Source organism: Bubalus bubalis, chromosome 19 (assembly GCF_019923935.1).
Source record: "Bubalus bubalis isolate 160015118507 breed Murrah chromosome 19, NDDB_SH_1, whole genome shotgun sequence".
Classification (NCBI taxonomy): Eukaryota; Metazoa; Chordata; class Mammalia; order Artiodactyla; family Bovidae; genus Bubalus; species Bubalus bubalis.
Window position 1 is genome coordinate 7,814,094 of NC_059175.1, and position 25,369 is coordinate 7,839,462.

General features: G+C 43.6%; 1 protein-coding gene and 1 long non-coding RNA gene across 9 annotated transcripts in view; one reads left to right on the plus strand and one right to left on the minus strand.

The window, feature by feature from the left end:
* Positions 1-6,176, minus strand: part of ARHGEF28 (Rho guanine nucleotide exchange factor 28) — a 350,788-nt gene extending 344,612 nt beyond the window's left edge. For 2 of the 8 annotated variants that reach the window (XM_044932454.2, XM_044932452.2), the window contains exon 1: positions 5,019-5,543. In XM_044932454.2, the coding sequence (XP_044788389.2) occupies positions 5,019-5,361 (343 nt within the window). In that variant the 5' untranslated portion in view covers positions 5,362-5,543. Of the gene's footprint in view, positions 1-5,018; positions 5,651-6,112 lie in introns of those variants that run through there. The other 6 variants (XM_044932457.2, XM_044932463.2, XM_025270861.3 and 3 more) reach the window with 6 other exon arrangements.
* On the plus strand, positions 5,330-25,369 carry LOC123330564. Its single transcript, XR_006546578.1, has 3 exons — positions 5,330-5,453; positions 19,877-20,037; positions 24,836-25,369. It is a non-coding gene; the product is annotated as an uncharacterized LOC123330564 (long non-coding RNA).

The following is a 25,369-nucleotide window of genomic DNA, read 5'->3' on the forward strand; positions in this document are numbered from 1 at the left end:
TTTCCAGGCAAGGGTACTGGAGTGGGGTGCCATCGCCTTCTCTGAGACAGAATGTACAGTTACCTAAAGAGGCCTGGGTAGCCTCTCATTTATATCTGAGAAGGACCAGCCATCTAACTTCTTGAGCAACATTCTCCTTCCCTCCCATGCATCTCAATATTTTCCAATGCAATCCACACCTGATACAAAGGAAAACATCACCATTAGCATCTGTGGGGATGCTGTAAATTAGGACTTGATGTAACAGTGGAATTACTAACCAACCATCCAATATATGTATATTCTGCTCGGAGACCCTACAAAGTAGCCTAAATCGGCGTTCTTGCCATAAATCGGTTTATGCTCGAGTTGGAAAATTGAGAATTCAGTTAACAGTTTCAGAGATGGTGGCTTAAGCTTGCTTTGAGGACTGCGAGAGACTTGAGCTAGAAAGAAAAGGGGAACAAAGGAACAACGTCAAAGAAGTTGGGAAATACAGGGCTTGTTCCACAGGAAGTTACTAGTCCTGGCTAATGGGAGCAGAGGGTCCACGAGACCAGGCAGTAGGAGACATGTGACTTGACCGTCTAAAAGGAATGCCATGAAAATCACCCTTTGCTGGATTCTTTCAGCTGCAGAAAGCCAGAAACACTAAAGATTAGGAGAGTAGCTAGCAAACCCTTTTATAAGTAACTAGTGTCACCTTTTTGAAAGATGATGCTGGCCCCAAGTTAAACGATTCTGAACCCAGGTGATTCCAACAAACAGCCAGGCTTCGAATCCTGGGCTAGAGACTCAACTAACCCATAATCTCATTAATCACTGAGCACCCCATACTTTTTTAAACTAACACCTGGCCACATAGCAAACCAGGAGTCTGGTGGAGCAAGAAAAAGGATCAGGCACAGACAATAAACAACAGTCATTAGTGGGGAAGAGACAAATTTGCCCCAGAAGGATTTGCCTGAACCATTCAGCCCAATGAAAACTTCCTCGATAGTTAGAAGTCCTTAAGAGACTGTCTTTTCTCCAAACCCTTCTAGTTTACAGCATCCCTGCAAAGGCCATTGGTGACGTTTTCCCTTGTATCAGGTGTGAAAATGTTTTAATCATGAAATTCAGAAACAATCAGCCCACTTGTTTTTCACCTTCTCAGCTCTACCCTGCCCTCTTCCACAAGGAGCGGGGTTTTCCACAGAAGAAAGGGAGCAGGATGGTCTATGACCCACAGGCATGGGCTCCAGACTTTCATGTCTGAAATCCCTCTGAACTAAGTCCAGAAAGATAACTCAGTCATTTCAACCTGATGACTGTCTGGTGATCAAGGTGAGGTAAGTTAATAGTATTATTTCATAATCCCTTCAAATGTTTCCTGACCACCCGCTGCAGGTGCAGGACTGACCCTGTCGACAGTACATCCTGGCCATGCTGCCCAAGACAGCAAAAGCTGAATTGACATTCACCCCCCTCACCTTCAAATTTCAGGGCTGTATCGAACGTTCAAAGCAGCAGGTCCGTAGAGACCATCAAGTCTACTCGTTCCTCTGTGACCAGATGAGGAAGCTGAGACCCACAGAGGGGTTATACCTGCCCCAGGTTACACAGCTGAGAGGCCAGAGGCGACAGTCTCCACTCCTGCCCTGGACTCCCAGCCTAGGGCACTTCCCCCTGAGATCACACAGACATCTCACTGCGCTCTGAAACCCGGAAAACCTGCCCAAGCTCCCTTTTCAATGTATATTTTCCATTTGTTATAAATCTAACCATCACTTTCTGACACTTAATCTCTGCCAGGCACTACTAGAAGTGCTCTCTGCAAATTAACTCACTGAATTCCTCCAGCAACCCTAGAGGGCAAGTTACAATGATTATCCCCATTTCACAGATGTGAAACCTGAGGTAGAGAGAGGCGACAGAGTCAGGTCCATCGCATGAGACAGACTGGCCCCAGAGTCCCCACTCTTAACCACTTGGTGATAATTTACAAAGGATAATTGCTTTAAATTATAAAATAATGGAAGAAGAGGTGCAAGCCTTGAAAAGGGCACAATCACTAGTGTATGATAATGAATCTAAGAGCTAAACCATACATTTTGTTAATATATGCAATATATTTCATGATTTTTTTAAGGGATTGTGTGTCTGAGAGAAATATAGAAAGCATATTAACATTTTAAGCATTTTTAAAGGTAAAATGATCATGTGCACAACAGTCAAAGTCTGCCACTTGAAACAAGCAGTGTTATCTGAGTGCTGGTTCTCCTCATGCTATTATGTAAAGCAAAGGTGTCGCCTGTCTTCTCCTATGCTGGCCTTCATTCTCGGCTATGAGGCACTCCTTTTACATCAACCCTCTCCAGAAATCAAACCTCAAAATACCAAATTGAGGATTAAAATAAGAGACTGTACCTCTGAAGATTACATTTTTTTATAAAAATGTCGAAAATCAAGATCACTGGAACAAATGCCCAATATTCAATTATGTTTTCACTCTCCTTCATACTAAAAATGTCAAATCTCATTACCTTGGTTATCCAGGAGAAAAAGTCCAGGAGCAATCATGGTAGAAATAAGAAAATTACGATTGTGCCCAAGATCAAATTTCAAGAGAAAAATTGCAGTCAAGCTAAGAAGATGCACTGTCACAGAAAAAAGTTACCTGACATTTTATCAGCCCAAAGTCTTAGTGTTGAGCGTGCAAGGCCCGCTCAAAATGCAACAGATCCTAAAAATTCTAAAATCAGGAAAGTATTGCCTTAGATATGAACCCCACAGTACAGAGAATCAAAGCAGAGAGCAGAGCCAGGCATACGGTAGGTCCTCAAGTATTTGTCAAATATATATAAGAAAATGTTCATCAAAAGACAGAAACATGATAGAGACTGTCAGAATGCAAAATAGCAAGTGACGCTGCTTAGAGGTTTTAAGAACTTTTAAATACCAGGATGACAGCACGAGAACTAAGGATTATATAGACTGGACAAAAATGGCAGAGTACCATCCAATCAGGGCAAAATGCTCTGTGATCTAGTACCTGACCTGTACTTCTTAAGCAAAAGAACTCTTAAGCCCAGCCTGGCCTAAGGGAGGGATCTGGACTCAAGCCCTACAACGTGGCATAATATTTGCAGTACAACTCTAACATGGCAAAATTCCCTGAATTTGGTGCACTTCCAATATAACACTGTTTTTAATTTAGAACTCTCAACAGGAGTTGCTGGGCTTGACCCATCTCTTCATAACAAATTCAAGGTCCCACTAAAGCAACATAAATACAGATGCAATTAAACAAAAACTACATAAACCAGGTCTGCCATATCTGATCAGTAAATTAAATTACAACTGTAATAAAATTACAGTTGGCCTGGCAGTTTGAGAGTAATCTGGACTCTATGCAGTACCATTCTAGCCATATTCCAATTGCAAGGGGTTTTCCGACATTTATACCATAAATCTTTTTTCTGGGGAGTCACACTTGGTCATAAACTCTGGCTGAATGTGAAGTTAGAGCTTAAGTACCAGTATAGGGGCTACCAATTCTGTACAGAATCCTCAATATAGAAGTAATATTATAGTCCTTTATGTTTTAATACCTCTTTAGAACACATTTCCTTTTCTCATATACCAAAGGAGGTCACGTAACAGAGCTCACCTGAAATTCCTGCGAAATTTAAGTCTGAGCCACAACAGTAGTTTCTTATAAAAGCACAATGAGAAAATATTCCAGACTCTTCTGCAGTACTCACATGATTAAGCAAACAAACAAAAAAAAGGTGTGAAACACAAGTGAGGAACCTGATGAAATTTCATAGAGCCTTAGTTACCAACTACCGTTTTCTTCTCTACCTTTAAGTGTTTCTAAACTGCTTAACAGACAGGAGAGGTGCTTCAAAGGAAAGTCTAACGACACACCTGTTACATAACCTGTTCTTGGTTGACCAGGTTATGTGGCTTTGATAAGGAAGAAAACATAATCAGAAGCAGGACAAACACTAATTCTCTGTTCTGCCTTCTCACATCAGCCAGGGCATTCACCTGAGTCACATGCACAATAGCTAGCTCTGTGCCTCAGTTTCTCTAGTCACTAACCATGAGGTCTGCTGCTATCCAAATTCCTACTGGATCAAAGTTAATGAGCACAACAATCACACAGAAAGTCCACAAAGGAATATTAAACTGAAATGCTATGTGGTGTAAGAAAAAAGCCAAAGGTTTTTGCAGTAGTCATTTGTTTTCCTCCAAATAACTCCATAGGAGTCAGCTTGGCCATAAATCAGGATAAGGTAAATACCTATGTGCTTTAAGAATGCACATATAAAAACTCAAGACAGATAAATTTAAAAGCTTCCCAAGTAAAGCTGTCACTGCTTGGACTATCCTGTTCAAAGATCAACCCACAGAACCCAAGAGAACAGGTCTTTGATTTTTTTGTTGTGAAAAAAAGGACTTCAATTCCCCTGACATCTTCAAGACCTAGAACACAAGATGGCAAAGCTTTAGAAAACCTGGGGCCCCGTGGGAACCCAAATGATCAATTCTTTCTAAACATCTTACGTTTTCTTATTTTTTATCTATTGGTGGGGGTCTGCTGATAAAACCTCTTTAACTCTGGGTCTGCAGAGGTCTATCGCTACCCAGGCAGGGGTCAAGAAGGGAGACGCTGCGCAAACACAGATGTTGCTGCCAGCTGAAACTAAGGAGAGGGGCGGGGGCTGCAATGGGTTCCTAGGGAGGCAGATGGATTCTCTCCTGGAAATCTAATTGGTGTCTGGGAACGAGAGCTGGGTTTCCAAGGCGGCCTGAGCACCCAGCTTCTACAGAGCCCTTCATAGGCGAGGAAGCCTCCGTGGCGCCAGCACAGGACGTCATCATGCCCCACCGTGGAAAACTCCCAGCACAGGAACGTTAGGGGACCACCACGCACACCCCAGGTTCCCAATGGAAAAGAGACCCACAAAATAATCCTATGGAAGTCCAAAGGAATTCTGGCCGCCTCTCCTAACCAGGATAACTATAGATACCTTTTAAAACACACTTACGTTTCCACGCGAAAGAAACGTTGGCGCTTATGTCCTGAGCGGAATTCCACTCGCTCTGCTGCTCTCCGGGGACCTGCCGCGCACCCCTCACCCCGGAGCCAGGCACTGATGGGAGGGGCGATCCCAGCTTTCGAGGCTCTCCCTTCTCCACCGCAGGAAGACCGCTGATTTCCCCGGCACCCGAACGACAGAGACCCAGCTTCCATCCACCCATCCCCAGTCCCCGGAGCGGGTCCGGCAGGGGGCGAGAGGGGCCGCGCGGCCGGGGAACCCCGCGCTCCGCCGCCGCCGCGCCGCCTCTGCACTTGTTGCAGTCCCCGAGGGGCCGGGAGGCGGCGGCCATCCTTCGCGCCGCTGAGCCCGCGGCAGCACCCCCTCCCACCCCCCTGGAGACCCTGGACCCTGGAGAAAGTAGCTCCGCGACGGCGAACTCAGGTGAGGCGGGCAAACTTTTCCGCCCCGAGGGGCCGGGGGACGCGAGGATGGAGCCCCCAAAGAGCACTTACCCGGAGCAGCAGCCCCGCAGCCTCCGGCGCCCGAGCGAGGCGCTGCCCCCGCGCCCAGCCCGCGGGCGCCCGGAACGCGCCGCCCGAGCCTGGGAGGCTCTCCCCAAGCGGCCCACGCCCGGCGGCTGCGGCGGGGCCCGGCCGGCGCGAGGGGGCGGAGCCGAAGCCGCGCTCCGGGGCCGGGCTGGCTGCGCCCGCCGCTGGGGACGCCCGGCTAGCTCCGCGCCTGCCGGCTGCCGCTGGATCCGGCATCACATGGCCCGGCCTGCCCGCCGCCGCGCCCGACACGGGCTCCAGGAGGAAACCTGAAGCTGCCGTACCGCGCGGGCTCCGCCGGTCCCCTCCCGCCGCCGGCGGCCGCTCGCCTGGGCCTCCCTCCCCCGGCCCCCAGCACCAGGACCGGGAGAGGCTGCGGGACCGCGGGCGCGAAGTTGCGCCCGGATGGCGGCGCCCGAGCGCCCCGGATCCCACTGGAGTCAGGGGCCGGCTGCCCGCGCCTGAAAGGATATGTGCAGGGCCCGAGGAAGGCCCAGGCTGCCCTCGGCCAAAAGCCACCACCGTTGTGACTGAACGTGCTCCAGTTCTTACCTAAACATCAGTAGACGCCTCTTCTTTCTCGAGGCTCACGATCCTCCACCCCAGAGCTTCACCAGCTGTGTGATTCTTTGCGTGTTCACGCCCGCAAGGGGCTCATTAGAAGTCATCATAATTCTGACCAGTGCAAATTCGGTGCGTGAAACAGGGCACCCAAAGCTGGTGCTCTGGGACAACCCAGAGGGATGGGTTGAGGAGGGAGGTGGGAGGGGGGTTCAGGATAGGGGGACATATGTACACCCGTGGCTGATTCATGTCAATGTATGGCAAAAACCACCACAATATTGTAAAGTAATTAGTCTCCAATTAAAATAAAAATTAACTTTTTAAAAAAGAATCAACAAAAAATTAAATTAAAATGAGAATTTAAAAAAAAATCATAATTCAAAAACATGAAAACCCTGTTACTTACCATAAACAACAATATGAGAGGGAATCCCTTACCATCCAAGGCGCTTTTCTGGTTAGAACTGATCACAACCCCAAGCAGAGAAGCCTCTCCATCAGCCAGGCCTTCCTAAAAGTGATTTCAGATAATGATAGCAGCTTTAAAGACAAAAGTACCCATTTGATCTTTCTCATAATTAGATAGTGAAGGACAGGGAAGCCCGGCATGCTGCAATCCATGGGGTCGAAAAGAGTCTAACTAGACTTACCAAGTAAACAACAACCCATTTGATTTTTCTCATAATTACCTTGAGTCTCTGTTTTGGTTTTCCTATAAAGACCTGTCAGAACCAGACAGAACCAGGGCAGGGGAGTAGGCCAAAGGAACTGTATACCAAGACACCCCTTCACCAGCTGTCACCAACACCCCTCCCAGGCGGTGGTCAATTTCGCCTCCCTGTCCGTCCTCACCTTGCCCAGGCCACCTTGCTGACAGGGCAGCCAGAGCAAGAGGGCAAAGCTGAAGAGGAGAGCAAGAAAACCCTGCCTTGTGTCCGAAGTCACAAAGGTCCAGCCTTTTGCCTTGATAAAGGGGCCCCATTCTGTCATTGCACACCAGACCCCATGCTACAATCCCACCTCCTATTTCACAGATCTGGGACCCCAAGGCCTTGCCTCAAGGCATAGCCTTTTAAAGACAAGTTCCTGCCCATTGCCAGGTCTTCAAAGTACTGGACAAAAAATAAAAACAATAACACTGTTTTCAAAACTAAAACATACTTCCAACCGTAAATGTCTGCTGGAGTTGAGATGAACCAACACACTGGACAAAAATGGTTTCCAATCCATGGTGAGCAAAAGCTTGGATGGATTAGTGGCCTTAGTTGTTATGCTCCTTTCTGCTTCTGCTAAGTCGCTTCAGTCATGTCCAACTCTGTGCGCACCATAGATGGCAGCCCACCAGGCTTCCCCGTCCCTGGGATTCTCCAGGCAAGAACGCTGAAGTGGGTTGCCATTTCCTTCTCCAGTGCATGAAAGTGAAAAGTGAAAGTGAAATCGCTCAGTCGTGTCCGGCTCTGAGCAACCCCATGGACTGCAGTCTACCAGGCTCTTCTGTCCATGGGATTTTCCAGGCAAGAGTACTGGAGTGGGGTGCCATTGCCTTCTCCATATGCTCCTTTCTACATCACCTCAGCTCAGTTCAGTCACTCAGTCATGTCCGACTCTTTGCAACCCCATGAACCACAGCACGCCAGGCCTCCCTGTCCATCACTAACTCCTGGAGTTTACCTAAACTCATGTCCATTGAGTCAGTGGTACCATCCAACCATCTCATCCTCTGTCGTCCCCTTCTCCTCCTGCCCTCAATCTTTCCCAGCATCAGGGTCTTTTCAAATGAGTCAGGCTCTTCGCATCAGGTGGCCAAAGTATTGGAGTTTCAGCTTCAACATCAGTCCTTCCAACGAACAGCCAGGACTGATCTCCTTTAAGATGGACTGGTTGGATCTCCTTGCAGTCCAAGGGACTCTCAAGAGTCTTCTCCAACACCACAGTTCAAAAGCATCAATTCTTTGGCACTCAGCTTTCTTTATAGTCCAACTCTCACATCCATACATGACTACTGGAAAAATCATAGCCTTGACTAGACGGACCTTTGTTGACAAGGTGAAGTCTCTGCTTTTTAATATGCTGTCTGCTGCTATTGCTAAGTCGCTTCAGTCGTGTCAGACTCTGTGCAACCCCATAGACGGCAGCCCACCAGGCTCCGCTGTCCCTGGGATTCTCCAGGCAAATATGCTGTCTAGGTTGGTCATAGCTTTCCCTCCAAGGAGTAAGCATCTTTTAATTTCATGGCTGCAATCACCATCTGCAGTGATTTTGGAGCCCCAAAAAAACAAAGTCAGCCACTGTTTCCACTGTCTCCCCATCTATTTGCCAGGAAGTGATGGGACCGGATGCGATGATCTTAGTTTTCTGAATGGGTTCCCACTTCCTCCTCCAATGCATGAAAGTGAAAAGTGAAAGTGAAGTAGCTCAGTCATGTCCAACTCTTAGCCACCCCATGGACTCAGCCTACCAGGCTCCTCCACCCATGGGATTTTCCAGGCAAGAGTACTGGAGCGGATTGCCATTGCCTTCTCCGACTAGCGTGTGAGATGAGTACAATTATGCAATAGTTAGAGCATTCTTTGGCTTTGCCTTTTTTAGGGATTGGAATGAAAACTGACCTTTTCCAGTCCTGTGGCCACTGCAGAGTTTTCCAAATTTGCTGACATATTGAGTGCAGCACTTTCACAGCATCATCTTTTAGGATTTGAAATAGCTCAACTGGAATTCCATCACCTCCACTAACTTTGTTTGTAGTGATGCTTCCTAAGGCCCACTTGACTTCACATTCCAGAATGTCTGGCTCAAGGTGAATGATCACACCATTGTGATTATCTGGATCGTGAACATCTTTTTTGTATAGTTCTTCTGTATATTCTTGACACCTCTTCTACATCACTAGTACTGTGCATTTTCTGCTTTCTTTTTCCCCTCTCCTTTTTTTCAGTACTTCTGTCAGAGAGAAGAAAATAAGAAAGTGTGGGAGGAGGACCAACCATTATTAGAAGTTACCCCCAAACCCCTTCTCCACTAAAATGAAACAAACAAGCAAAACTAGTGTTGTGGAACCCTCAGCACCTGAGGACATATAATCATGCTATCTGCAGTTTTCTTGTCTTCTCTCAAGCTCTGAGCTTGATCAATATTTAAATAAGTACCTGGCTTTCAACTTCTCCTGGTTCAAATATTAAGCAAAGTGTACTCTAGCACCTTAAAAGAAGCCTGTGAATGTATGGAGCAGGAAACTATCAATTGTGTAAATAGTCCCCATGTCTGATTGATTTTGTTGCTCCAGATATAGGTCCCTCAGGACACTGAGACAGTGCTAAGCTTGGCTAGGATGGCATTTGTTTAGAATTCAAAGACTATTCTCTGGCCCCAGAGAAGGGACATTCAGCCAACAAGAAAACAGGTTGGTAATTCAGTGGGAAAATTCTTGCTGGGACAGTATTAGGCCAGTGTCCCAGCTCAGCTCTGTCTTTTCTAGTTTTTCAGTCTCCATTCATCCTTACAGACTTCAGTCAGAGCTCGTCCATAAATGCTTTCTTCGTTGTCCGGTTTCTGCCAGCCTCTGAACTTTGGCAAAGCTTAATGACCTTAGCACGCAGTTTAGCACCTGATTCTACTCTCTGTCATGTGTTGGACTATTACAGTTACTTATCCTCTTCGCTTGTCATTTCAAGGGCAAAGACTGTCTCTTACCCTAGTAATCTCCAAAGTCCTAACACAGGGCACCTCTGGAGTACTTTATTTGTATTAATATTTGTTTTTTTAAAGTACACTATCATATCAGTTATTCAGGTTGGAAAAATATATATCATAATTTTCAAACTTTTCTTTAATGGAATATAACCACTCCAAATTCTATTAGCTACTTAATTCTTTCCTGCTCTTCATTCTATTTCCTTTGCCAGTAATTCTCAAAGATTGAATAACATTGTAAATCTAATGTTTGGACATAGCAGTTGGGAAATTTTCAATGTTTCCTAAATAAAAGCATGATACTAGAAGACTATAGATTTGGGGCCGGGGGGACAAGTTTTGGAAGTAGAAATAAGATGAGCTTGGGAAGAGCCAACCTTTCTAAGTCTCCATTTCCTCAACTGTTAAATGAGCATAAGAATAGTATTTATTATCATTGTGAAGATTAAATGACTGAAGGTGATTATGGGACATTTAATAAGGATGCAGGAAATGGTGGCAATTAATATTTCAGGGTATGGATATATTAGGAGAACACTTCAGAGCTTTGAGAATTAATAGAGCATGTCAGACTCTGAGGTAAGAAACTAGTTCTGGATTATACACTTGATTGCTCAGACTGAGAAGGTTTTGGGAAACACAGAGAAAAGAAGCCAAAATGATCAAAACCAGGGGGAAAATCTTGTGGGGAATGTCTCACAGTTCTCATTCTGGCTACACATTAGCATCACCTTAGAAGCTTTAAAAGTAAGACCTTGATTCCCACAATCCTACCCTACACCAATTATTTCAGAATCTCTAGGGGATGAGGCCCACACATTGAGATTTTGGGGATTTTTGTTTGGGTTGTGTGGTGTTTTTTTTTTAAGCTCTCTCCAGGTGATTTCAATGATCTGTAAAAGTTGAAAACAACTGGACTAAAAAACTGAATTAATTACCCCTGGAGAAGGGTACGAGCTAGCCCTCGATTATATGAGGTTAAGGGAATCAACTCACTCATTTCTACTAATGATGAACCATCCTGTTTAAATTGCAGGCCCGTGGTGCTTCAGGTAACGTGCATGTGAATTACCTGCAGATCTTGTCAGAATGCAGATTCTGACTCGGTGTCAGATGGAGGCTGATACCCTGCATTTCTGACCAGCTCCAGGCGGTGCCACTGCTGCTGGCCTGTGGACCATACTCCGAGCAGCCAAATGAGACACCCAAAATGTCCCATTAGGAACAAAAAGAGAGAAATATTCATATTGTTAGAAGTCTTGACATTTCTGAATATTTTTAATCAATGAATATTTATTGCACACCAATGGAAGCTAAAGCTCCAATACTTTGGCCACCTGATGCAAAGAGCCAAATCACTGGAAAAGCCCCTGATGCTGGGAAAGATTGAGGGCAAGAGGACAAGGGGGCAACAGAGGATGAGATGGTTGGATGGTATCACTGACTCAATGGACATGAGTCTGAGCGAGCTCCAGGAGATAGTGAAGGACAGAGAAGCCTGGTATGCTACAGTCCATGGGATCACAAGGAGTTGGGCAAAATGACTGAACAACAGCCACTATGTATAAAATATATTTTGCAATCTTTTAAGCCACTCCGGTATTCTTGCCTGGAAAATCCCATGGACAGAGGAGCCTAGTAGGCTGCAGTCCATGGGGTTGCTAAGAGTCGGATATGACTGAGTGACTTCACTTTCACTTTTCACTTTCCTGCATTGGAGAAGGAAATGGCAACCCACTCCAGTGTTCTTGCCTGGAGAATCCCAGGGACGGGGGAGCCTGGTGGGCTGCCATCTCTGGGGTCGCACAGAGTCGGACACGACTGAAGCGACTTAGCAGCAGCAGCAAGAAAAGATAATTTCCAGCCAGTTTTGAGTGTGAAGACTTCCCTAAAGTGAAGGTACAACCTCTCAAACAGAGCCAACGTCTCCACCAGGTAGAGCAGTTTCAGTGCCCAAGCCTACTACACTATTAGAAGCCAGCAAGCTGTTTTAATTTCTTTTATAAGAAAAAAGATGAACTTTCAGGTCAAAGAAAATGTTTTAACATATTAGTATATTTGACTTTGTGACAATGGAGTCTTAAACTGTAATTATTTACTTCATTTTTTATGGAGGAAGTGACCTGTGAAGGCAAAAGTGCCTAGGGCCCACAAAAGTCCACAGCCATAATGTAGCTATGCTCTGTTTCAGTCCCAGGTAGTTTTAGGAAAGCACACCAAGCCTGTTGTGGTTGATATTTGCGTACTGATATTTACATAAACAGGAAAATGGGGAAGACATAAATTGCCCCTTGACTGGAGTCAGCCCGAACACCCTACAGAGTTCATCACTTCCCATGTGCGTCATTTGAGGAACGGCAGGAATGCTCCATTGACAAAACACTATTCCTCATCAGCTGGTTTCTACCACTGGAGACTTTTTCCACCTCCAGAGCCAGTCTATAGCAGCTCACACTATCTAGAGACCCTTCCTTTGTAACACTGACTTTCTTTCAGCTCCAGTTCTTTTTGCCTTCCAGATCTAGGACCCCATCTCAGGAACTCATCAGGGGATTTTCTTCAAAAAGAAGAAAACATAATGAGATTCCATTTTATAAGAAACATCAATTCTAATCAGTTCCTAAAAGTGTAAATGTAGCCATTTATGGCTAAACAATATCACTTTCATCACTATTATTCAATACATTAACCTCAACAAAAATTACTGATTGTTTTACTGTCCACTACTATAGCCATAAGTCACATGATACTACTTAATTAAAATGAAATGAAATCTAAACATCAGTTCCTCATTGCACTAGCCGTGTTTTGAGTGCTCAATAGCCACATGTACCCCTTGGACAACACTGATACAGAACATTTCCATCATTGCAGAAAGTTCCATTAGACAGTGATGTTTCAAGGATTTCAAGTAAAGAGGGGCCCACCCTTCCTGGATCCTCTGAAATGCAAGGCCAGTTGAGGAAGTATGCAGACTCTAGCTGAGGCACATTTTTTGATTCCTATTTGTGAGCTGGTTTCCAACTGCCCAGATCAACAGTTGCTTTCCTCTTTTCTAAACCACCCACGCCAGGCTTTCTAGAAAACCAACATTTTGTTGAAATTCCCTTGCCCTTCAAGAAAGCTAGCCTTTTTTGACTTGAGAAGGGCATTAAATTCTATTCTTGATCCATCTAAGGAACGGCAAAGATTTTTCCCAGGATCTCTAACAGTTTTTATCCTAAAAAGTGATTGTTTATTTGCATCACTGGTTTGTTTAGGTTTTATCCTTGTAAAATGACTCTACTCTAGCTGTCCTCAAGTTGTTGTTGACTTCTTAACTTTTAAACTAACTCCAAGGCCCCTTTTTGATCTCCCAGGCAGTCCCGTGTAAGGCAGGCCAGCTGGATAATGCCCCAAATGCATGTGTCTGTAAATCTCCTATCATCAGCAATTTTGCTTCCAAGAGCACTGCTGGAGAGCTCAGGTATGAGGTATGGGGCAGAACAACTCACTATCCAATATTTCTCCAATCCCCTAACACCTGCTGAGTACTCACATGAAAATATTCAATCCCAAGTCTTCACAGTTATATAACGTAAGCCCTGAAAAAACAGAGTTGATAACTGGGACTCTAACACCATTTTAATTAGGTAGGGAGGAGGTGATACAGGTGGGAAATAATGTGTCTGCAGCTGTCACATGGGCTGTAATTATGTTTAAGACTTCTGGTGACATGACAGATGGTGAGAACGCAGCTTCAGTGTTCTGCACATGATGTCATTTGGAAGCCTTAAAAAGCACGTATAGCTTTGGGCAGCTATTACTCATTAAAGAGGATTGAGATCCTGTTTTTCCATTTACAAAGGGCAGGCAGAGGAAGGGAAAAGACAGGAAAATCTATCAATAAAATTAGTATGAATCAGTCCCCCCCCAAAAAAAATTTTTTATAAATATATTTTAACTCAGTTCTTTCATTCAGATCCATTTGCTCGCTCCTAAAATATAACCCAACAACTAAGTTTGGAATCTTGCCACTAAAGAATCCAAGAATTGCTTAATAGCCTAAGTTAAATGTCCTGAAATTTCTGAATCCAACTCAAAAGACCAAGATAGTTAATGCTAAGTGTAATGCACAAGAACTGTTTTATTGTTGTTATTTTCAATTCTGCAAAGACTCCATCACCATTCAGCCCTGAAGTTGTATATTTTGGCAGAGCTTTTCCTTTGGACTTTAAGGGGGTGGGAAGGGCAAGTAAGCTTATACAGGTCCTGAGACTCCAACTCAGATAAAGAGACTTAAGAATCATCCATAATGTACCAAGGAAAATTGAAAGACTTGGGAAAAAATAGAGTCCAAAAATAACACGTCTTTAACTCTTCTTGTTTTGCAATAATATAGTGTCCTATCCAGAGCCCTGCCATAAAAGGATGTTGTTCTATCAAAGTAAATGTCTTAAATGATCACTTGCTGAGATTATTGCATAGTGTAAATAATTCATTTTTAATTTTGAAAAATCATTTCAGCCATAAATGAGCATAGAAAGCAACCACGACAGAAGTGATGGACAAGCTCAGGGCTTACAAGATGGCCTCTGCCTTCTTCTAGACCAGGGACCAGCAAACTTCCTCTGTAAAGGGCCAAAAAATAAATATTTTAGGCCTTGTGGACTGTATGGTCTCTGTCAAAACCACTCAACTCTGCTACTGTAGTACAAAAATAGTGAGCCACAATATGGAAACAAATGAACTTGTCTGGGTTCCAGAAATCTGTGTTTACAAAAGCAAAGTGGGCCAGATCTGCCCCACAGGCTGTAGCTTGCCTGCCCGCTGCTGTAGACCACTGGAATATCATGGGGAGCTTTAAAAACCACTGAATCCTGGATATTGTTTCAAATATGGACAATTATATTTCTATAAGAAAAGCCACACTATGACAAAGAGTCCAAAATTTAACTATAGAATTAAACTAAAGAAATTAAAATTTAAGCTATAGGGAAGAAAAATAAAACAGACACAGTGCAAGGAAGAAAACAGAACTTGCCATCAATTTAGTTCAGTTGCTCAGTCATGTCCAACTCTTTGCAACCCCATAGACTGCAGCAAGCCAGGCTTCCATGTCCATCACCAACTCCCAGAGCTTGCTGAAAATCATGTCCATCAAGGTGGTGATGCCATCCAACCATCTCATCCTCTGTTGTCCCCTTCTTCCCCTGCCTTCAATCTTTCCCAGCATCGGGGTCTTTTCAAATGAGTCAGCTCTTTGCATCAGGTAGCCAAAGTATTGGAGTTTCAGCTTCTGCATCAGTCCTTCCAATGAATATTCAGGATTGATTTCCTTTAGGATTGATTGGTTTGATCTCCTTGCAGTCTAAGGAACTTTCAAGAGTCTTTTCCAACAACACAGTTCAAAAGCATCAATTCTTCAGCACTCAGCTTTCTTTATGGTCCAACTCTCACATCCATACATGACTACAGGAAAAACAATAGCTTTGACTAGACCGACCTTTGTTGGCAAAGTAATGTCTCTGCTTTTTAATATGCTGTCTAGGTTGGTCATCGCTTTTTTTCCAAGGAGCAAGTGTCCTTTAATTTCATGGCTGCAGTCACCATCTGCAGTGATTTTGGAGCCCAAAAAAATAAAGTCTCCCAATGTTTCTATTGTTTCCCCATCTATTTGCCATGAAGTGATGGGACCAGATGCCATGATCTTCATTTTTTGAATGTTGAGTTTTAAGCCAGCTTTTTCACTCTCCTCTCTTACTTTCATCAAGAGGCTCTTTAGTTCCATAAATTTCCATAAATTCTCATTAGTACATTCCAGAGGTATAAAATGAAATAATGTGTCTATCAAATAAGAACAGGAAGCTATGAAAAGGGGACAGAGGACAAAAAAGTATATTTAGACATGAAAAAATAAGGTAGTAAAGTTTAAAAACTTCAACACAAGGTTGAAGACAATGTTGAGAAAATATTCCAGAAAGTTTAAGAAAAGGCAAATGCTAGAGAAAAGGGAACCCTCCTACCTTGCTGGTGGGAGTGTAAACTGGTACAGCCGCTAAGGAAAACAGTATGGAGGTTCCTTAAAAAGCTAAAAATAGAGTTAATGTGTTATACAACAGTCCTCAACATTCAGAAAACTAGGATTATGGCATCCGGTCCAATCACTTCATGGCAAATAGATGGGGAAACAGTGGAAACAGTGGCTGACTTTATTTTTCTGGGCTCCAAAATCACTGCAGATGGTGATTGCACCCATGAAACTAAAAGATGCTGACTCCTTGGAAGGAAAGTTATGACCAACCTAGACAGCATATTAAAAAGAAGAGACATTACTCTGCCAACAAAGGTCCATCTAGTCAAGGCTATGGTTTTTCCAGTGGTCATGTATGGATGTGAGAGCTGGACTATAAAGAAAGCTGAGTGCCAAAGAATTGATGCTTTTGAACTGTGGTGTTGGAGAAGACTCTTGAGAGTCCCTTGGACTGCAAGGAGATCCAACCAGTCCATCCTAAAGGAGATCAGTCCTGGGTGTTCATTGGAAGGACTGATGTTGAAGCTGGAACTCCAATACTTTGGCCACCTGATGCGAAGAGCTGACTCATTTGAAAAGACCTGGATGCTGGGAAAGATTGAGGACAGGAGGAGAAGGGGACGACAGAGGATGAGATGGCTGGATGGCATCACCGACTCGATGGACATGGGTTTGGGTGGACTCCAGGAGTTGGTGATGGACAGGGAGTCCTGGCGTGCTGTGGTTCATGGGGTCGCAAAGAGTCAGACACAACTGAGCAACTGAACTGAACTGAACTGAACAGCAGTCCCACACCCGGACATACATCTGGAAAAGACAAAGACTTTAATTCAAAAAGATGCATGCAACTCAATGTCCACAGCAGCGCTATTTACAATAGTCAAAATATGGAAGCAACCTAAGTGTCCATCAACAGATGAATGCATAAAGATGTGGTATATATATACAATGAAATAATACTTAATAATTAAAAAAGAATGAATTATCGCCATTTGCAGCAGTATGGATGGACCTGGAGAATATCATACTAAGTGAAGTCAGACAAAGATAGATATTATATGACATCACTTAAATGTGGAATCTAAAAAAATGATACAAATGAATCATATATAATATATATACAAAACTGAATCACTTTGCTATAAATCCAAAACTAACACAACACTGTTAATCAACTATACTTCAATTTTTTTCATAAAGGCAAATGCACAGAAAATATGAAGTAAAAAATAAAAGTTTTTAAAGATTAAGCTCACATATTCAACATACTACTAAAAAAAGCTACAAGAGAAGGAAGAAAGGAGAGTGAAAGAAAGTATCAAAGATACATTTTTTTCAGCTCTGAATTCAGAGAAATATGTCTGCTCTAAAAATGTGTCCTAAAGGCATATGACTCAGATGAGGCCCACAAGCACCAACAGGCACTGCCAGGCCCTTCAGGAGCAGCGGCCAGGACTTCAGTGGCATCACCACCTGTGGAACTGTGCAGAGTGTCAAAGCCTGGGAGCTTAGAGGACAGAGACCAACGAAGACTGGAGTAGTCAAAGATGCTTCATGGAGGAAGTAAGCCTTGAAGGATGATAAAGGCAGAAAGAAGAACAGTATAAGCCAAAAGGCTAGTAAGAGAGAAGACATGGATCCTAATGAGCATGCAGCATTCAGGCAAAGGTGAGGACAGGAGTCCATCTACCGTCTAGATGGACTAGACATCTAGATTAGAGATACCATGTTAGTTAAGATTAGGTTTGGCTGCATACAACACAAAACTCACACAACAGTGGTTTAAATAAGAGAGAGCTTTAATTTTCTTTCATGTCAAGGGAGCCCAGAGATATATTGTCCTGATCAGCTTCATCATCATCATCAGGGCCTCAGACCCCTTCGTTCTTGCTTTACCATCTTTACACTGCTTCCAGTCCTCAAGGTAGCCTCATAATTGCAACATGGCTACTATAGCACCAGCCATCATGTCTATGTTCCACATAGCATGAAGAAGGAAGGAGCAAGGGAAAGAGGCATACCTCCCAGATCAACCTCTTTTGAAGATCAGCCTCTTTTGAAGCTTCCTGGAATCTATACCCAACAACCTCCACTTATATCTCATTAGGTACCACTGGCAATTACAGGAGGCTGGAAATGTGTAGGCTTTTTAAGCTGGGCACACTGGTGTTCCTATTAATATAAGATTTCTAGAAGAAAAGAAGAAAGACTGTTAACCATCTTGCTAAGTGATTAGGTTAAACTGTAAAGGTTTTTGAAAACAAGGCAGACAAAAGAACTTACATTTGAAAAGGGGAGAAAGAAATTAGCAAGTTACCTATCACTCATAAAAAGTAGGTTTAAAATTGAACGAACTTAGAGGAGGGTTCAGGATGGGGAACACATGTATACCTGTGGCGCATTCATTTTGATATTTGGCAAAACTAATAAAATTATGTAAAGTTTAAAAATAAAATAAAATTTAAAAAAAAAGTATAGAAGAAATAAAACTGAAAAATAAATGAAAAACACACTGCTGCTGCTGCTGCTGCTGCTAAGTCGCTTCAGTTGTGTCCAACTCTGTGCGACCCCATAGACAGCAGCCCACCAGTCTCCCCTGTCCCTGGGATTCTCCAGGCAAGAACACTGGAGTGGGTTGCCATTGCCTTCTCCAATGCATGAAAGTGAAAAGTGAAAGTGAAGTCGCTCAGTCGTGTCCAACCCTTAGCGACCCCATGGACTGCAGCCTTCCAGGCTCCTCCATCCATGGGATTTTCCAGGCAAGAGTACTGGAGTGGGGTGCCATTGCCTTCTCCAGAGAAACACACTAACAGATACTTATTTTTGAGAGTAGATAAAATATTAGTTACACAATTAAATGAATATACTTAATATTATTGAACTATATACCTAAAATGGTTAAGATAGTAAATATGTTAGGTGTGTTTTACTACAATTAAAATTTTTAAAAATTTTAAGTAGCTAATTTCTAATTTTGTAGTTACATATCTGAACTTACAAAAATGTGTGGCCCAGCTCCATTCAGAAACTTCGACATTTCTCCAATTTTCTAAATAGGTATAGTAACACTTAACCGTGTACCCCTTATACTACCAGTACAGGGTAGACCTCTGGTCTGCATGTGACGACAGAAGTCAGCCTTTGTCCCTTCTCACCCATATACTCACGGTGCCTCGAAGATACCACTGTAACGATTGCTGCCACACTATGCTTTAATTGATTGCTAATCATGTTGCTGGTTAAGAGACAATGTTGAGTAGAAAGAGCAGCCTTTGTCATCAGACAGACCTGACTTTCCCCTTGCTAACTATTTTCCTCTAGCAAGTTAACTTTCAAGATGTGCTTCAGTTACCCTCAATGTGAAGAACATAACATGAACCTTACGTGCATTTTTGAGACTCTGGTGAGGACTGGAGCTCGTACTCAGCCAGAACTTGGTGAAATGGTAGGCTTCATTATTGTTTATGTCTTCCTTTCTGGATTCAAAGGTCTTCTAAAGGACTTATCTCTTTGTGAACCCCTAGTATCAACACAATACTGGAAGCCTTGGCAATAGCCATTTCAGCAAACAGAATTGTCAACTGTGGCTCAGAGGTTAAAGCGTCTGCCCGCAATGCAGGAGACCAGGGTTCAATCCCTGGGTCCGGAAGATCCCCCGGAGAAGGACATGGCAACCCACTCCAGTATTCCTGCCTGGAGAATCCCATGGACGGAGGAGCCTGGTAGGCTACAGTCCACAGGGTCGCAAAGAGTCGGACATGACTGAGTGACTTCACATACATAGACATTCATGAAAGTTCTAAAGCCAGCAGCACGCAGACCAGCCCACAGCGGTGCAGTGAACATCTCTGGCGCATGGCAGTACCCCAGAGTCAGGAGGGAAGCTACGGGGACTAAACCTCCCCAGGGACAGCAAGCGACATTGTGGAATTCTCTTTGTGGGACATTTGAAATTCTGAGATTCTAGACAGCTAACAATTGTTGCTTCTTTTCCTCTTTTATGCATCATAGTTTATAAATATGTTTTACATTAACGATGTCTCCTTTAGGTGTACTCAGGCGAGGTATTCACGATAGAGTGCTTCCTGAGAAACACCCACAGACAGCCCCTTGTGGGACACAGAGATGCATTCAAGCCTGACCAGTCCCATCTGTGTTCCCTGCTTTGGAGACTCCACCTACATCAACATCTTCTATGGATGGTTGTAAAGTAAGAAGCACAAAGCCTCTGCATAAGCTCCCCAGACCCTCCCTTGTTTAACATAAGTCAAATTTCTAAAGCACAGGGCACCACACCCTAATCCCTTCGGTTGCAAAGCTCTTCTGTTGCTCTTGTCCTTTTATCTTTGGCCTCACCCCATCTCTTGACATCTGCACATGGGAGCATCAAATTGCAGGGTGGAAAGGGAAACGATCTGATTTCTTCTGTGTATTCAGGAAAACAACCCAGCAGCAGGGTGTGCCTGGCATGCTCTTCGCTCAATTCATTCCCTGTTGGGTTGTGGTCCTACAGTTAGGCAGAGCCAGCCACGCTCTTCAGGCCAGAGGTCTGAGCAGACATATCACCTGAAAGCCTTTTCCCCATCACTCATGCCTGGCCCCTACACCTGGAGGTGCTGAGTCAGCAGAGCTGGGAACATCCTGAACATGTGTAGTTTGCAGATGCTGCCCAGGTGATTCTGTTAGGTTCCTCTCAGCTCTGCCCTTGGGAAACACCAGCGTTCCCCGTGTTCCCTTCTGAAGAACTGCTGTCGGCCCTGCTGCCTAAAAAGCCATTTCCTCATCAGCCACTGGTCTCATTCACTGGTGCTGTAAGGAATTTCACTGTGGACCACGGCCTCAGAACCAAGAGTACCACCGATGCTTAGTACATACCAGGGCTCTTATACTAACTTATTTAATCCTTACAACAACACTCCGAAATACTCGTTTTACCAAGAAAGAAACTCAGCCCATATTCATAACCGATACCCTGCACGGCCTCTTGCAGTGAGTTTCAAAAGCCCTCGGGGGTCATATACTTCTTTATGGTCAAACTAACCCCAGTCACCATGCTGACCATTCCTACCTTGGTGCATCTGGCTCCCTCCCCGGCCCCAGGCTTCCCATCTCTTTGGTCTGCTCAGCCGCATAGCTTCTAAAAACAATATTTAAGATCTCGGTATTTTCCTACTGATCTCCTAAGTCTACTGATCTCTGGTCTTAGCTCAGGCTCTGCTTCCAGAAAATGTTCCTCCATGCCAAGCTCAATTAGGTACCTTATCTACACTTCCCTCTTGTTCTGTGCATTTCTTGATCACTAAGCTTATTATGCAGCGTCGTGACAGTCTGTGACTGCTTTCATCTCCCTCGGCTGGGAGTTCACTAGGGTCAGGAGTACGTTTCAATCATCTTTGGTTCTCTGACACCTAGTACAAAATCTGGCAGAAGCAACAGATCACTATTTGTTGAATAAACATTGGCTTCAGTGTTACCTCCACCCCTCACCTTACAGAAAGAGGTGTCCATTCTACTCTGGAGTCTGGGCAAGAAGGAACATCTTCCAACAGCCCCTTATTAAGACTTCATCTCTAGAGATGACACACATATTCTTTGCGTCTTTTTATATTTTCCCTTTCAAACCCTCACCCCAGTACACATACATTCCTTTTTTATGCCTAAAGTGCCAGGGACACAAAAGTCTTGCTTAATATGCAAAAGATAAGCTCCCATTCAACCTCCAACTTTTCTAACAGATAAGTCCCCTTTATCATCCCTAAATCTCTCTTTCCCACCCTACCTAGACTTGTTGGTAGGGGACTTACTGCAACAGGTGAACATGGGGCCTTAGGGCTTCTGGATGGAGGCTCCAAAATGTAGATGTGTGACAAATGGAAACATTTCATAGCATCTGCAACCTCAAGGTTGTAGATACAAACTCTCTTGTCTTTCTCTTTTAAAATGTGAGGTCTCTGGAATTAGTTGCTGTTTGTGAAGTAGTGGGAGCTGAGCAGGAACCGCCTGGAAACACCCAGGGGTCAAGGAGCTCAATAAACCAAGGAAGAAGGAGCAAAGCATGGCAGGTGCTTTTCACAACTTCTCTGCAAAACTTTTCATCTGGTTTTATAGATGACAAATATTTTTTATGATTTCTACTAACAATTTTATAAATAATTTCTATTGATCCCTAGAATGCTCATGATAGACCAGGTTACTAAACATACTATCAACAAATCTCATTGTTCATCACTTTCTCCTGGCTCCCCTGCCCCCATCATATGCGTGTAGCTCAGGATCTATTTGTTCTGCCAGTCACTTCAGCACTGTTAAAATGTGCCACAGGTGGCTCAGACAGTAAAGAATCTGCCTGCAATGCGGGAGACCTGGGTTCAGTCCTTGGGTGGAGAAGATCCCCTGGAGAAAGGAAAGGGAACAGCAACCCACTCCAGTATTCTTGCCTGGAGAATTCCATGGACAGAGGAGCTACAGTCCTTGGGGTTGCAAAGAGTCAGGCACAACTGAGCAACTAACACTATAACACACAAAATGGCTTTGATGACAAATACAAAATACCATCCTTAAAACATTCCTTAGTAGAAAACACTGCATTCTTCCTTCACACAACATGAGCTGTCTTAAGAAACAGGTGAAGAGCCCTTGAGAGAAGGATGGATATGGTGTTCCACAAAACCTTTAACATGCTGCTGGGCGACTTACACCTTTGACACTGACTGCGTGATGAACTGTATAAACCACAATAAGCAAACATTACACTGCAAGATTAAAGCCTCGGTGGGAAAGTGTATCATTAATCACACCAAACACGTATTTGCTTTTTTTGTTGGCATCAAAATGTAATTGTTTCTCTATAAGTTAAACATACCTCATGGTGCAATGCTGAGCCAAATCTGTGTAGCTGGCAACATAAAAGGAAAGCTTATCGTCTTTCATCCATTGTATGAATGTGTTTTCCTCCAACCAAAATGATCAAGTTGGACTAAAGTTTATTCTGTCCTCCTCTATCTGTGTTGCCAAACCCAGTGCTTCAGGTTTGAGTAAGTACAAAAGAATGATCTGTGTTTGTCCACTCGGCTGATTAAAGAAACGGCTTCTTTAATCAGGAGGTAGAGGGAACAAGGTCACAGACACATTTGAGAATTTGGGGAAAAGCTCATATTTTCACCCTAAAATAATACACATTTACTCATATTCACCCAATTGTGAATTTACTTTTCACGAGGTTCTTAACCCTACCAGAGTGAAGTAAGCCAGAAAGAAAAACACCAATACAGTATACTAACGCATATATATGGAATTTAGAAAGATGGTAACAATAACCCTGTGTACGAGACAGCAAAAGAGACACTGATGTATAGAACAGTCTTATGGACTCTGTGGGAGAGGGAGAGGGTGGGAAGATTTGGGAGAATGGCATTGAAACATGTAAAATATCATGTATGAAACGAGTTGCCAGTCCAGGTTCGATGCACGATACTGGATGCTTGGGGCTGGTGCACTGGGACGACCCAGAGGGAGGGAATGGCGAGGGAGGAGGGAGGAGGGTTCAGGATGGGGAACACATGTATACCTGTGGCAGATTCATTTTGATATTTGGCAAAACTAATACAATTATGTAAAGTTTAAAAATAAAATAAAATTAAAAATAAAAAAATAAAAAGAACTCATACATTTGAACAAAAACTTCATAGGGTACAGAAATTAAATCATTTGCATTTCTTGGCAGCAATCCTATTACCTAAGATTAAATATGATAACATTTTGAAGTAGGATTTAGTAATAAACCAGTTTTTAGAAAAGAGCTTTGAGGATCCTTCCCCTTTTAACCCCTCACAAAGAGCTTGTCCATAAATATCAGCAAAGCACCCATCTGATAAGGGGGTATTACAGAAAAATATATAAGGAACTCATACAACTCAACAGCAGAAAAAGAATAATCCAATTAAAAAATGGATCCAAATAACATTTGGATAGATATTTTCCCAAAGAAGTCATCCAGATGGCCAACAGGTACATGAAAAGGTGCTCAACAACACTAATCATCAAGGAAATGCAAACCAAAACCACAGTTAGTGGGCGAAACTGGGAAAGCTTAAGCTGAATCAACTCTGAATATTCATGGGAAGGACTGAAGCTGAAGCTGAAGCTCCAATACTTTGGCCACCTGGGGCAAAGAAAGAGCCGACTCGTTGGAAAAGTCCCTGATGCTGAGAAAGATTGAGCGCAAGAGGAGAAGGGGGAGACAGAGAATGAGATGGTTAAATGGCATCACTGACTCAATGAACATAAGTTTGAGCAAACTCCAGGAAATAGGGAAGGGCAGGGAAGCCTGGCACGCTGCCATTCATGGGGTTGCAAATGGTTGGACACAACTGAGTGACTGAATAACAATGACAAAAGCTGAAAATAGGATATTTGCATAATCTCAAAGTATCTCTCCAACATATTTCTCAATTACAAAGGGAAAAATAATAACCTAATCGTAGAGAAACCTGGCCTGCAATGCTTTAATTAACTAAGCGATCAAAGCTAAAGTCACCAGTAATAAGACATAGAGACATCATGAACACCTGACCTGACACTCTGAGAAAGACACAAGGTCATTTGTGTGATATTCTTGCTCAAAACTCGTAACCTGAAACTAATCATGAGAAAACATCAGACAATCTCATATTGAGGCTCATTCTACAAAATAACTGGCCAGTCTAAAGTTTCAAGGTCATGAAAAACAAGGAAAGTGAAAGTCGCTCAGCTGTGTCTGACTCTTTGCAACCTCATGGACTATACAGTTCATGGAATTCTCCAGGCCAGAATACTGGAGTGGGTAGCCTTTCTCTTCTCCGGGGTATCTTCCCAGTCCAGGAATCGAACCCAGGTCTCCCGCATTCCAAGTGGATTCTTTGCCAGCTGAGCCACCACGGAAACCCAAGAATCCTGGAGTGGGTAGTCTATCCCTTCTCCAGCGGATCTTTCCCGAGCCAGGAATTGAACTGGGTTCTCCTGCATTACAGGTGGATTCTTTACCAGCTGAGCTACCAGGGAAGCAAGACTGAGGCATCATCACAGATTGGAGGAGACTGAGGAGACACAACTAAATGCAATGTAGGATCCTGAATTGGACCCTAGGACCGAAAAGGGATATCAGGGAGAAGACTGGAGGCCCTGGCATGTCCTCATTAACAGCCTTGCACCAATGTTCATTTCCTGGTTTTGATTGTTGTTAACTTTGGGGGAAGCTGAGAGAAGCTGCACTATTCCTAGAACTTTTCTGTAAAACTAAAATGACTTCACAATAAAAACATAATAAAATAAAAATCCTAGGGTTTTGAAGCCTTATGTCCTTGAAGCTTCCATTTTTATTTAGTTCTCAGGAGAGAGCTAGAAAACTCATTCTTTGTTTAGCCCTGAGGGAACCAGCCACCTTCCACTCTAGTAGCCCAACTCACCTCCATCTCAAGTCTGACATTTGCCTCCGAGGATTCAGCGTTCAAGCAGCAAATATTTATTAGTATCTCCTTTCTGCCAGACCCTATACTTAAGGCAGG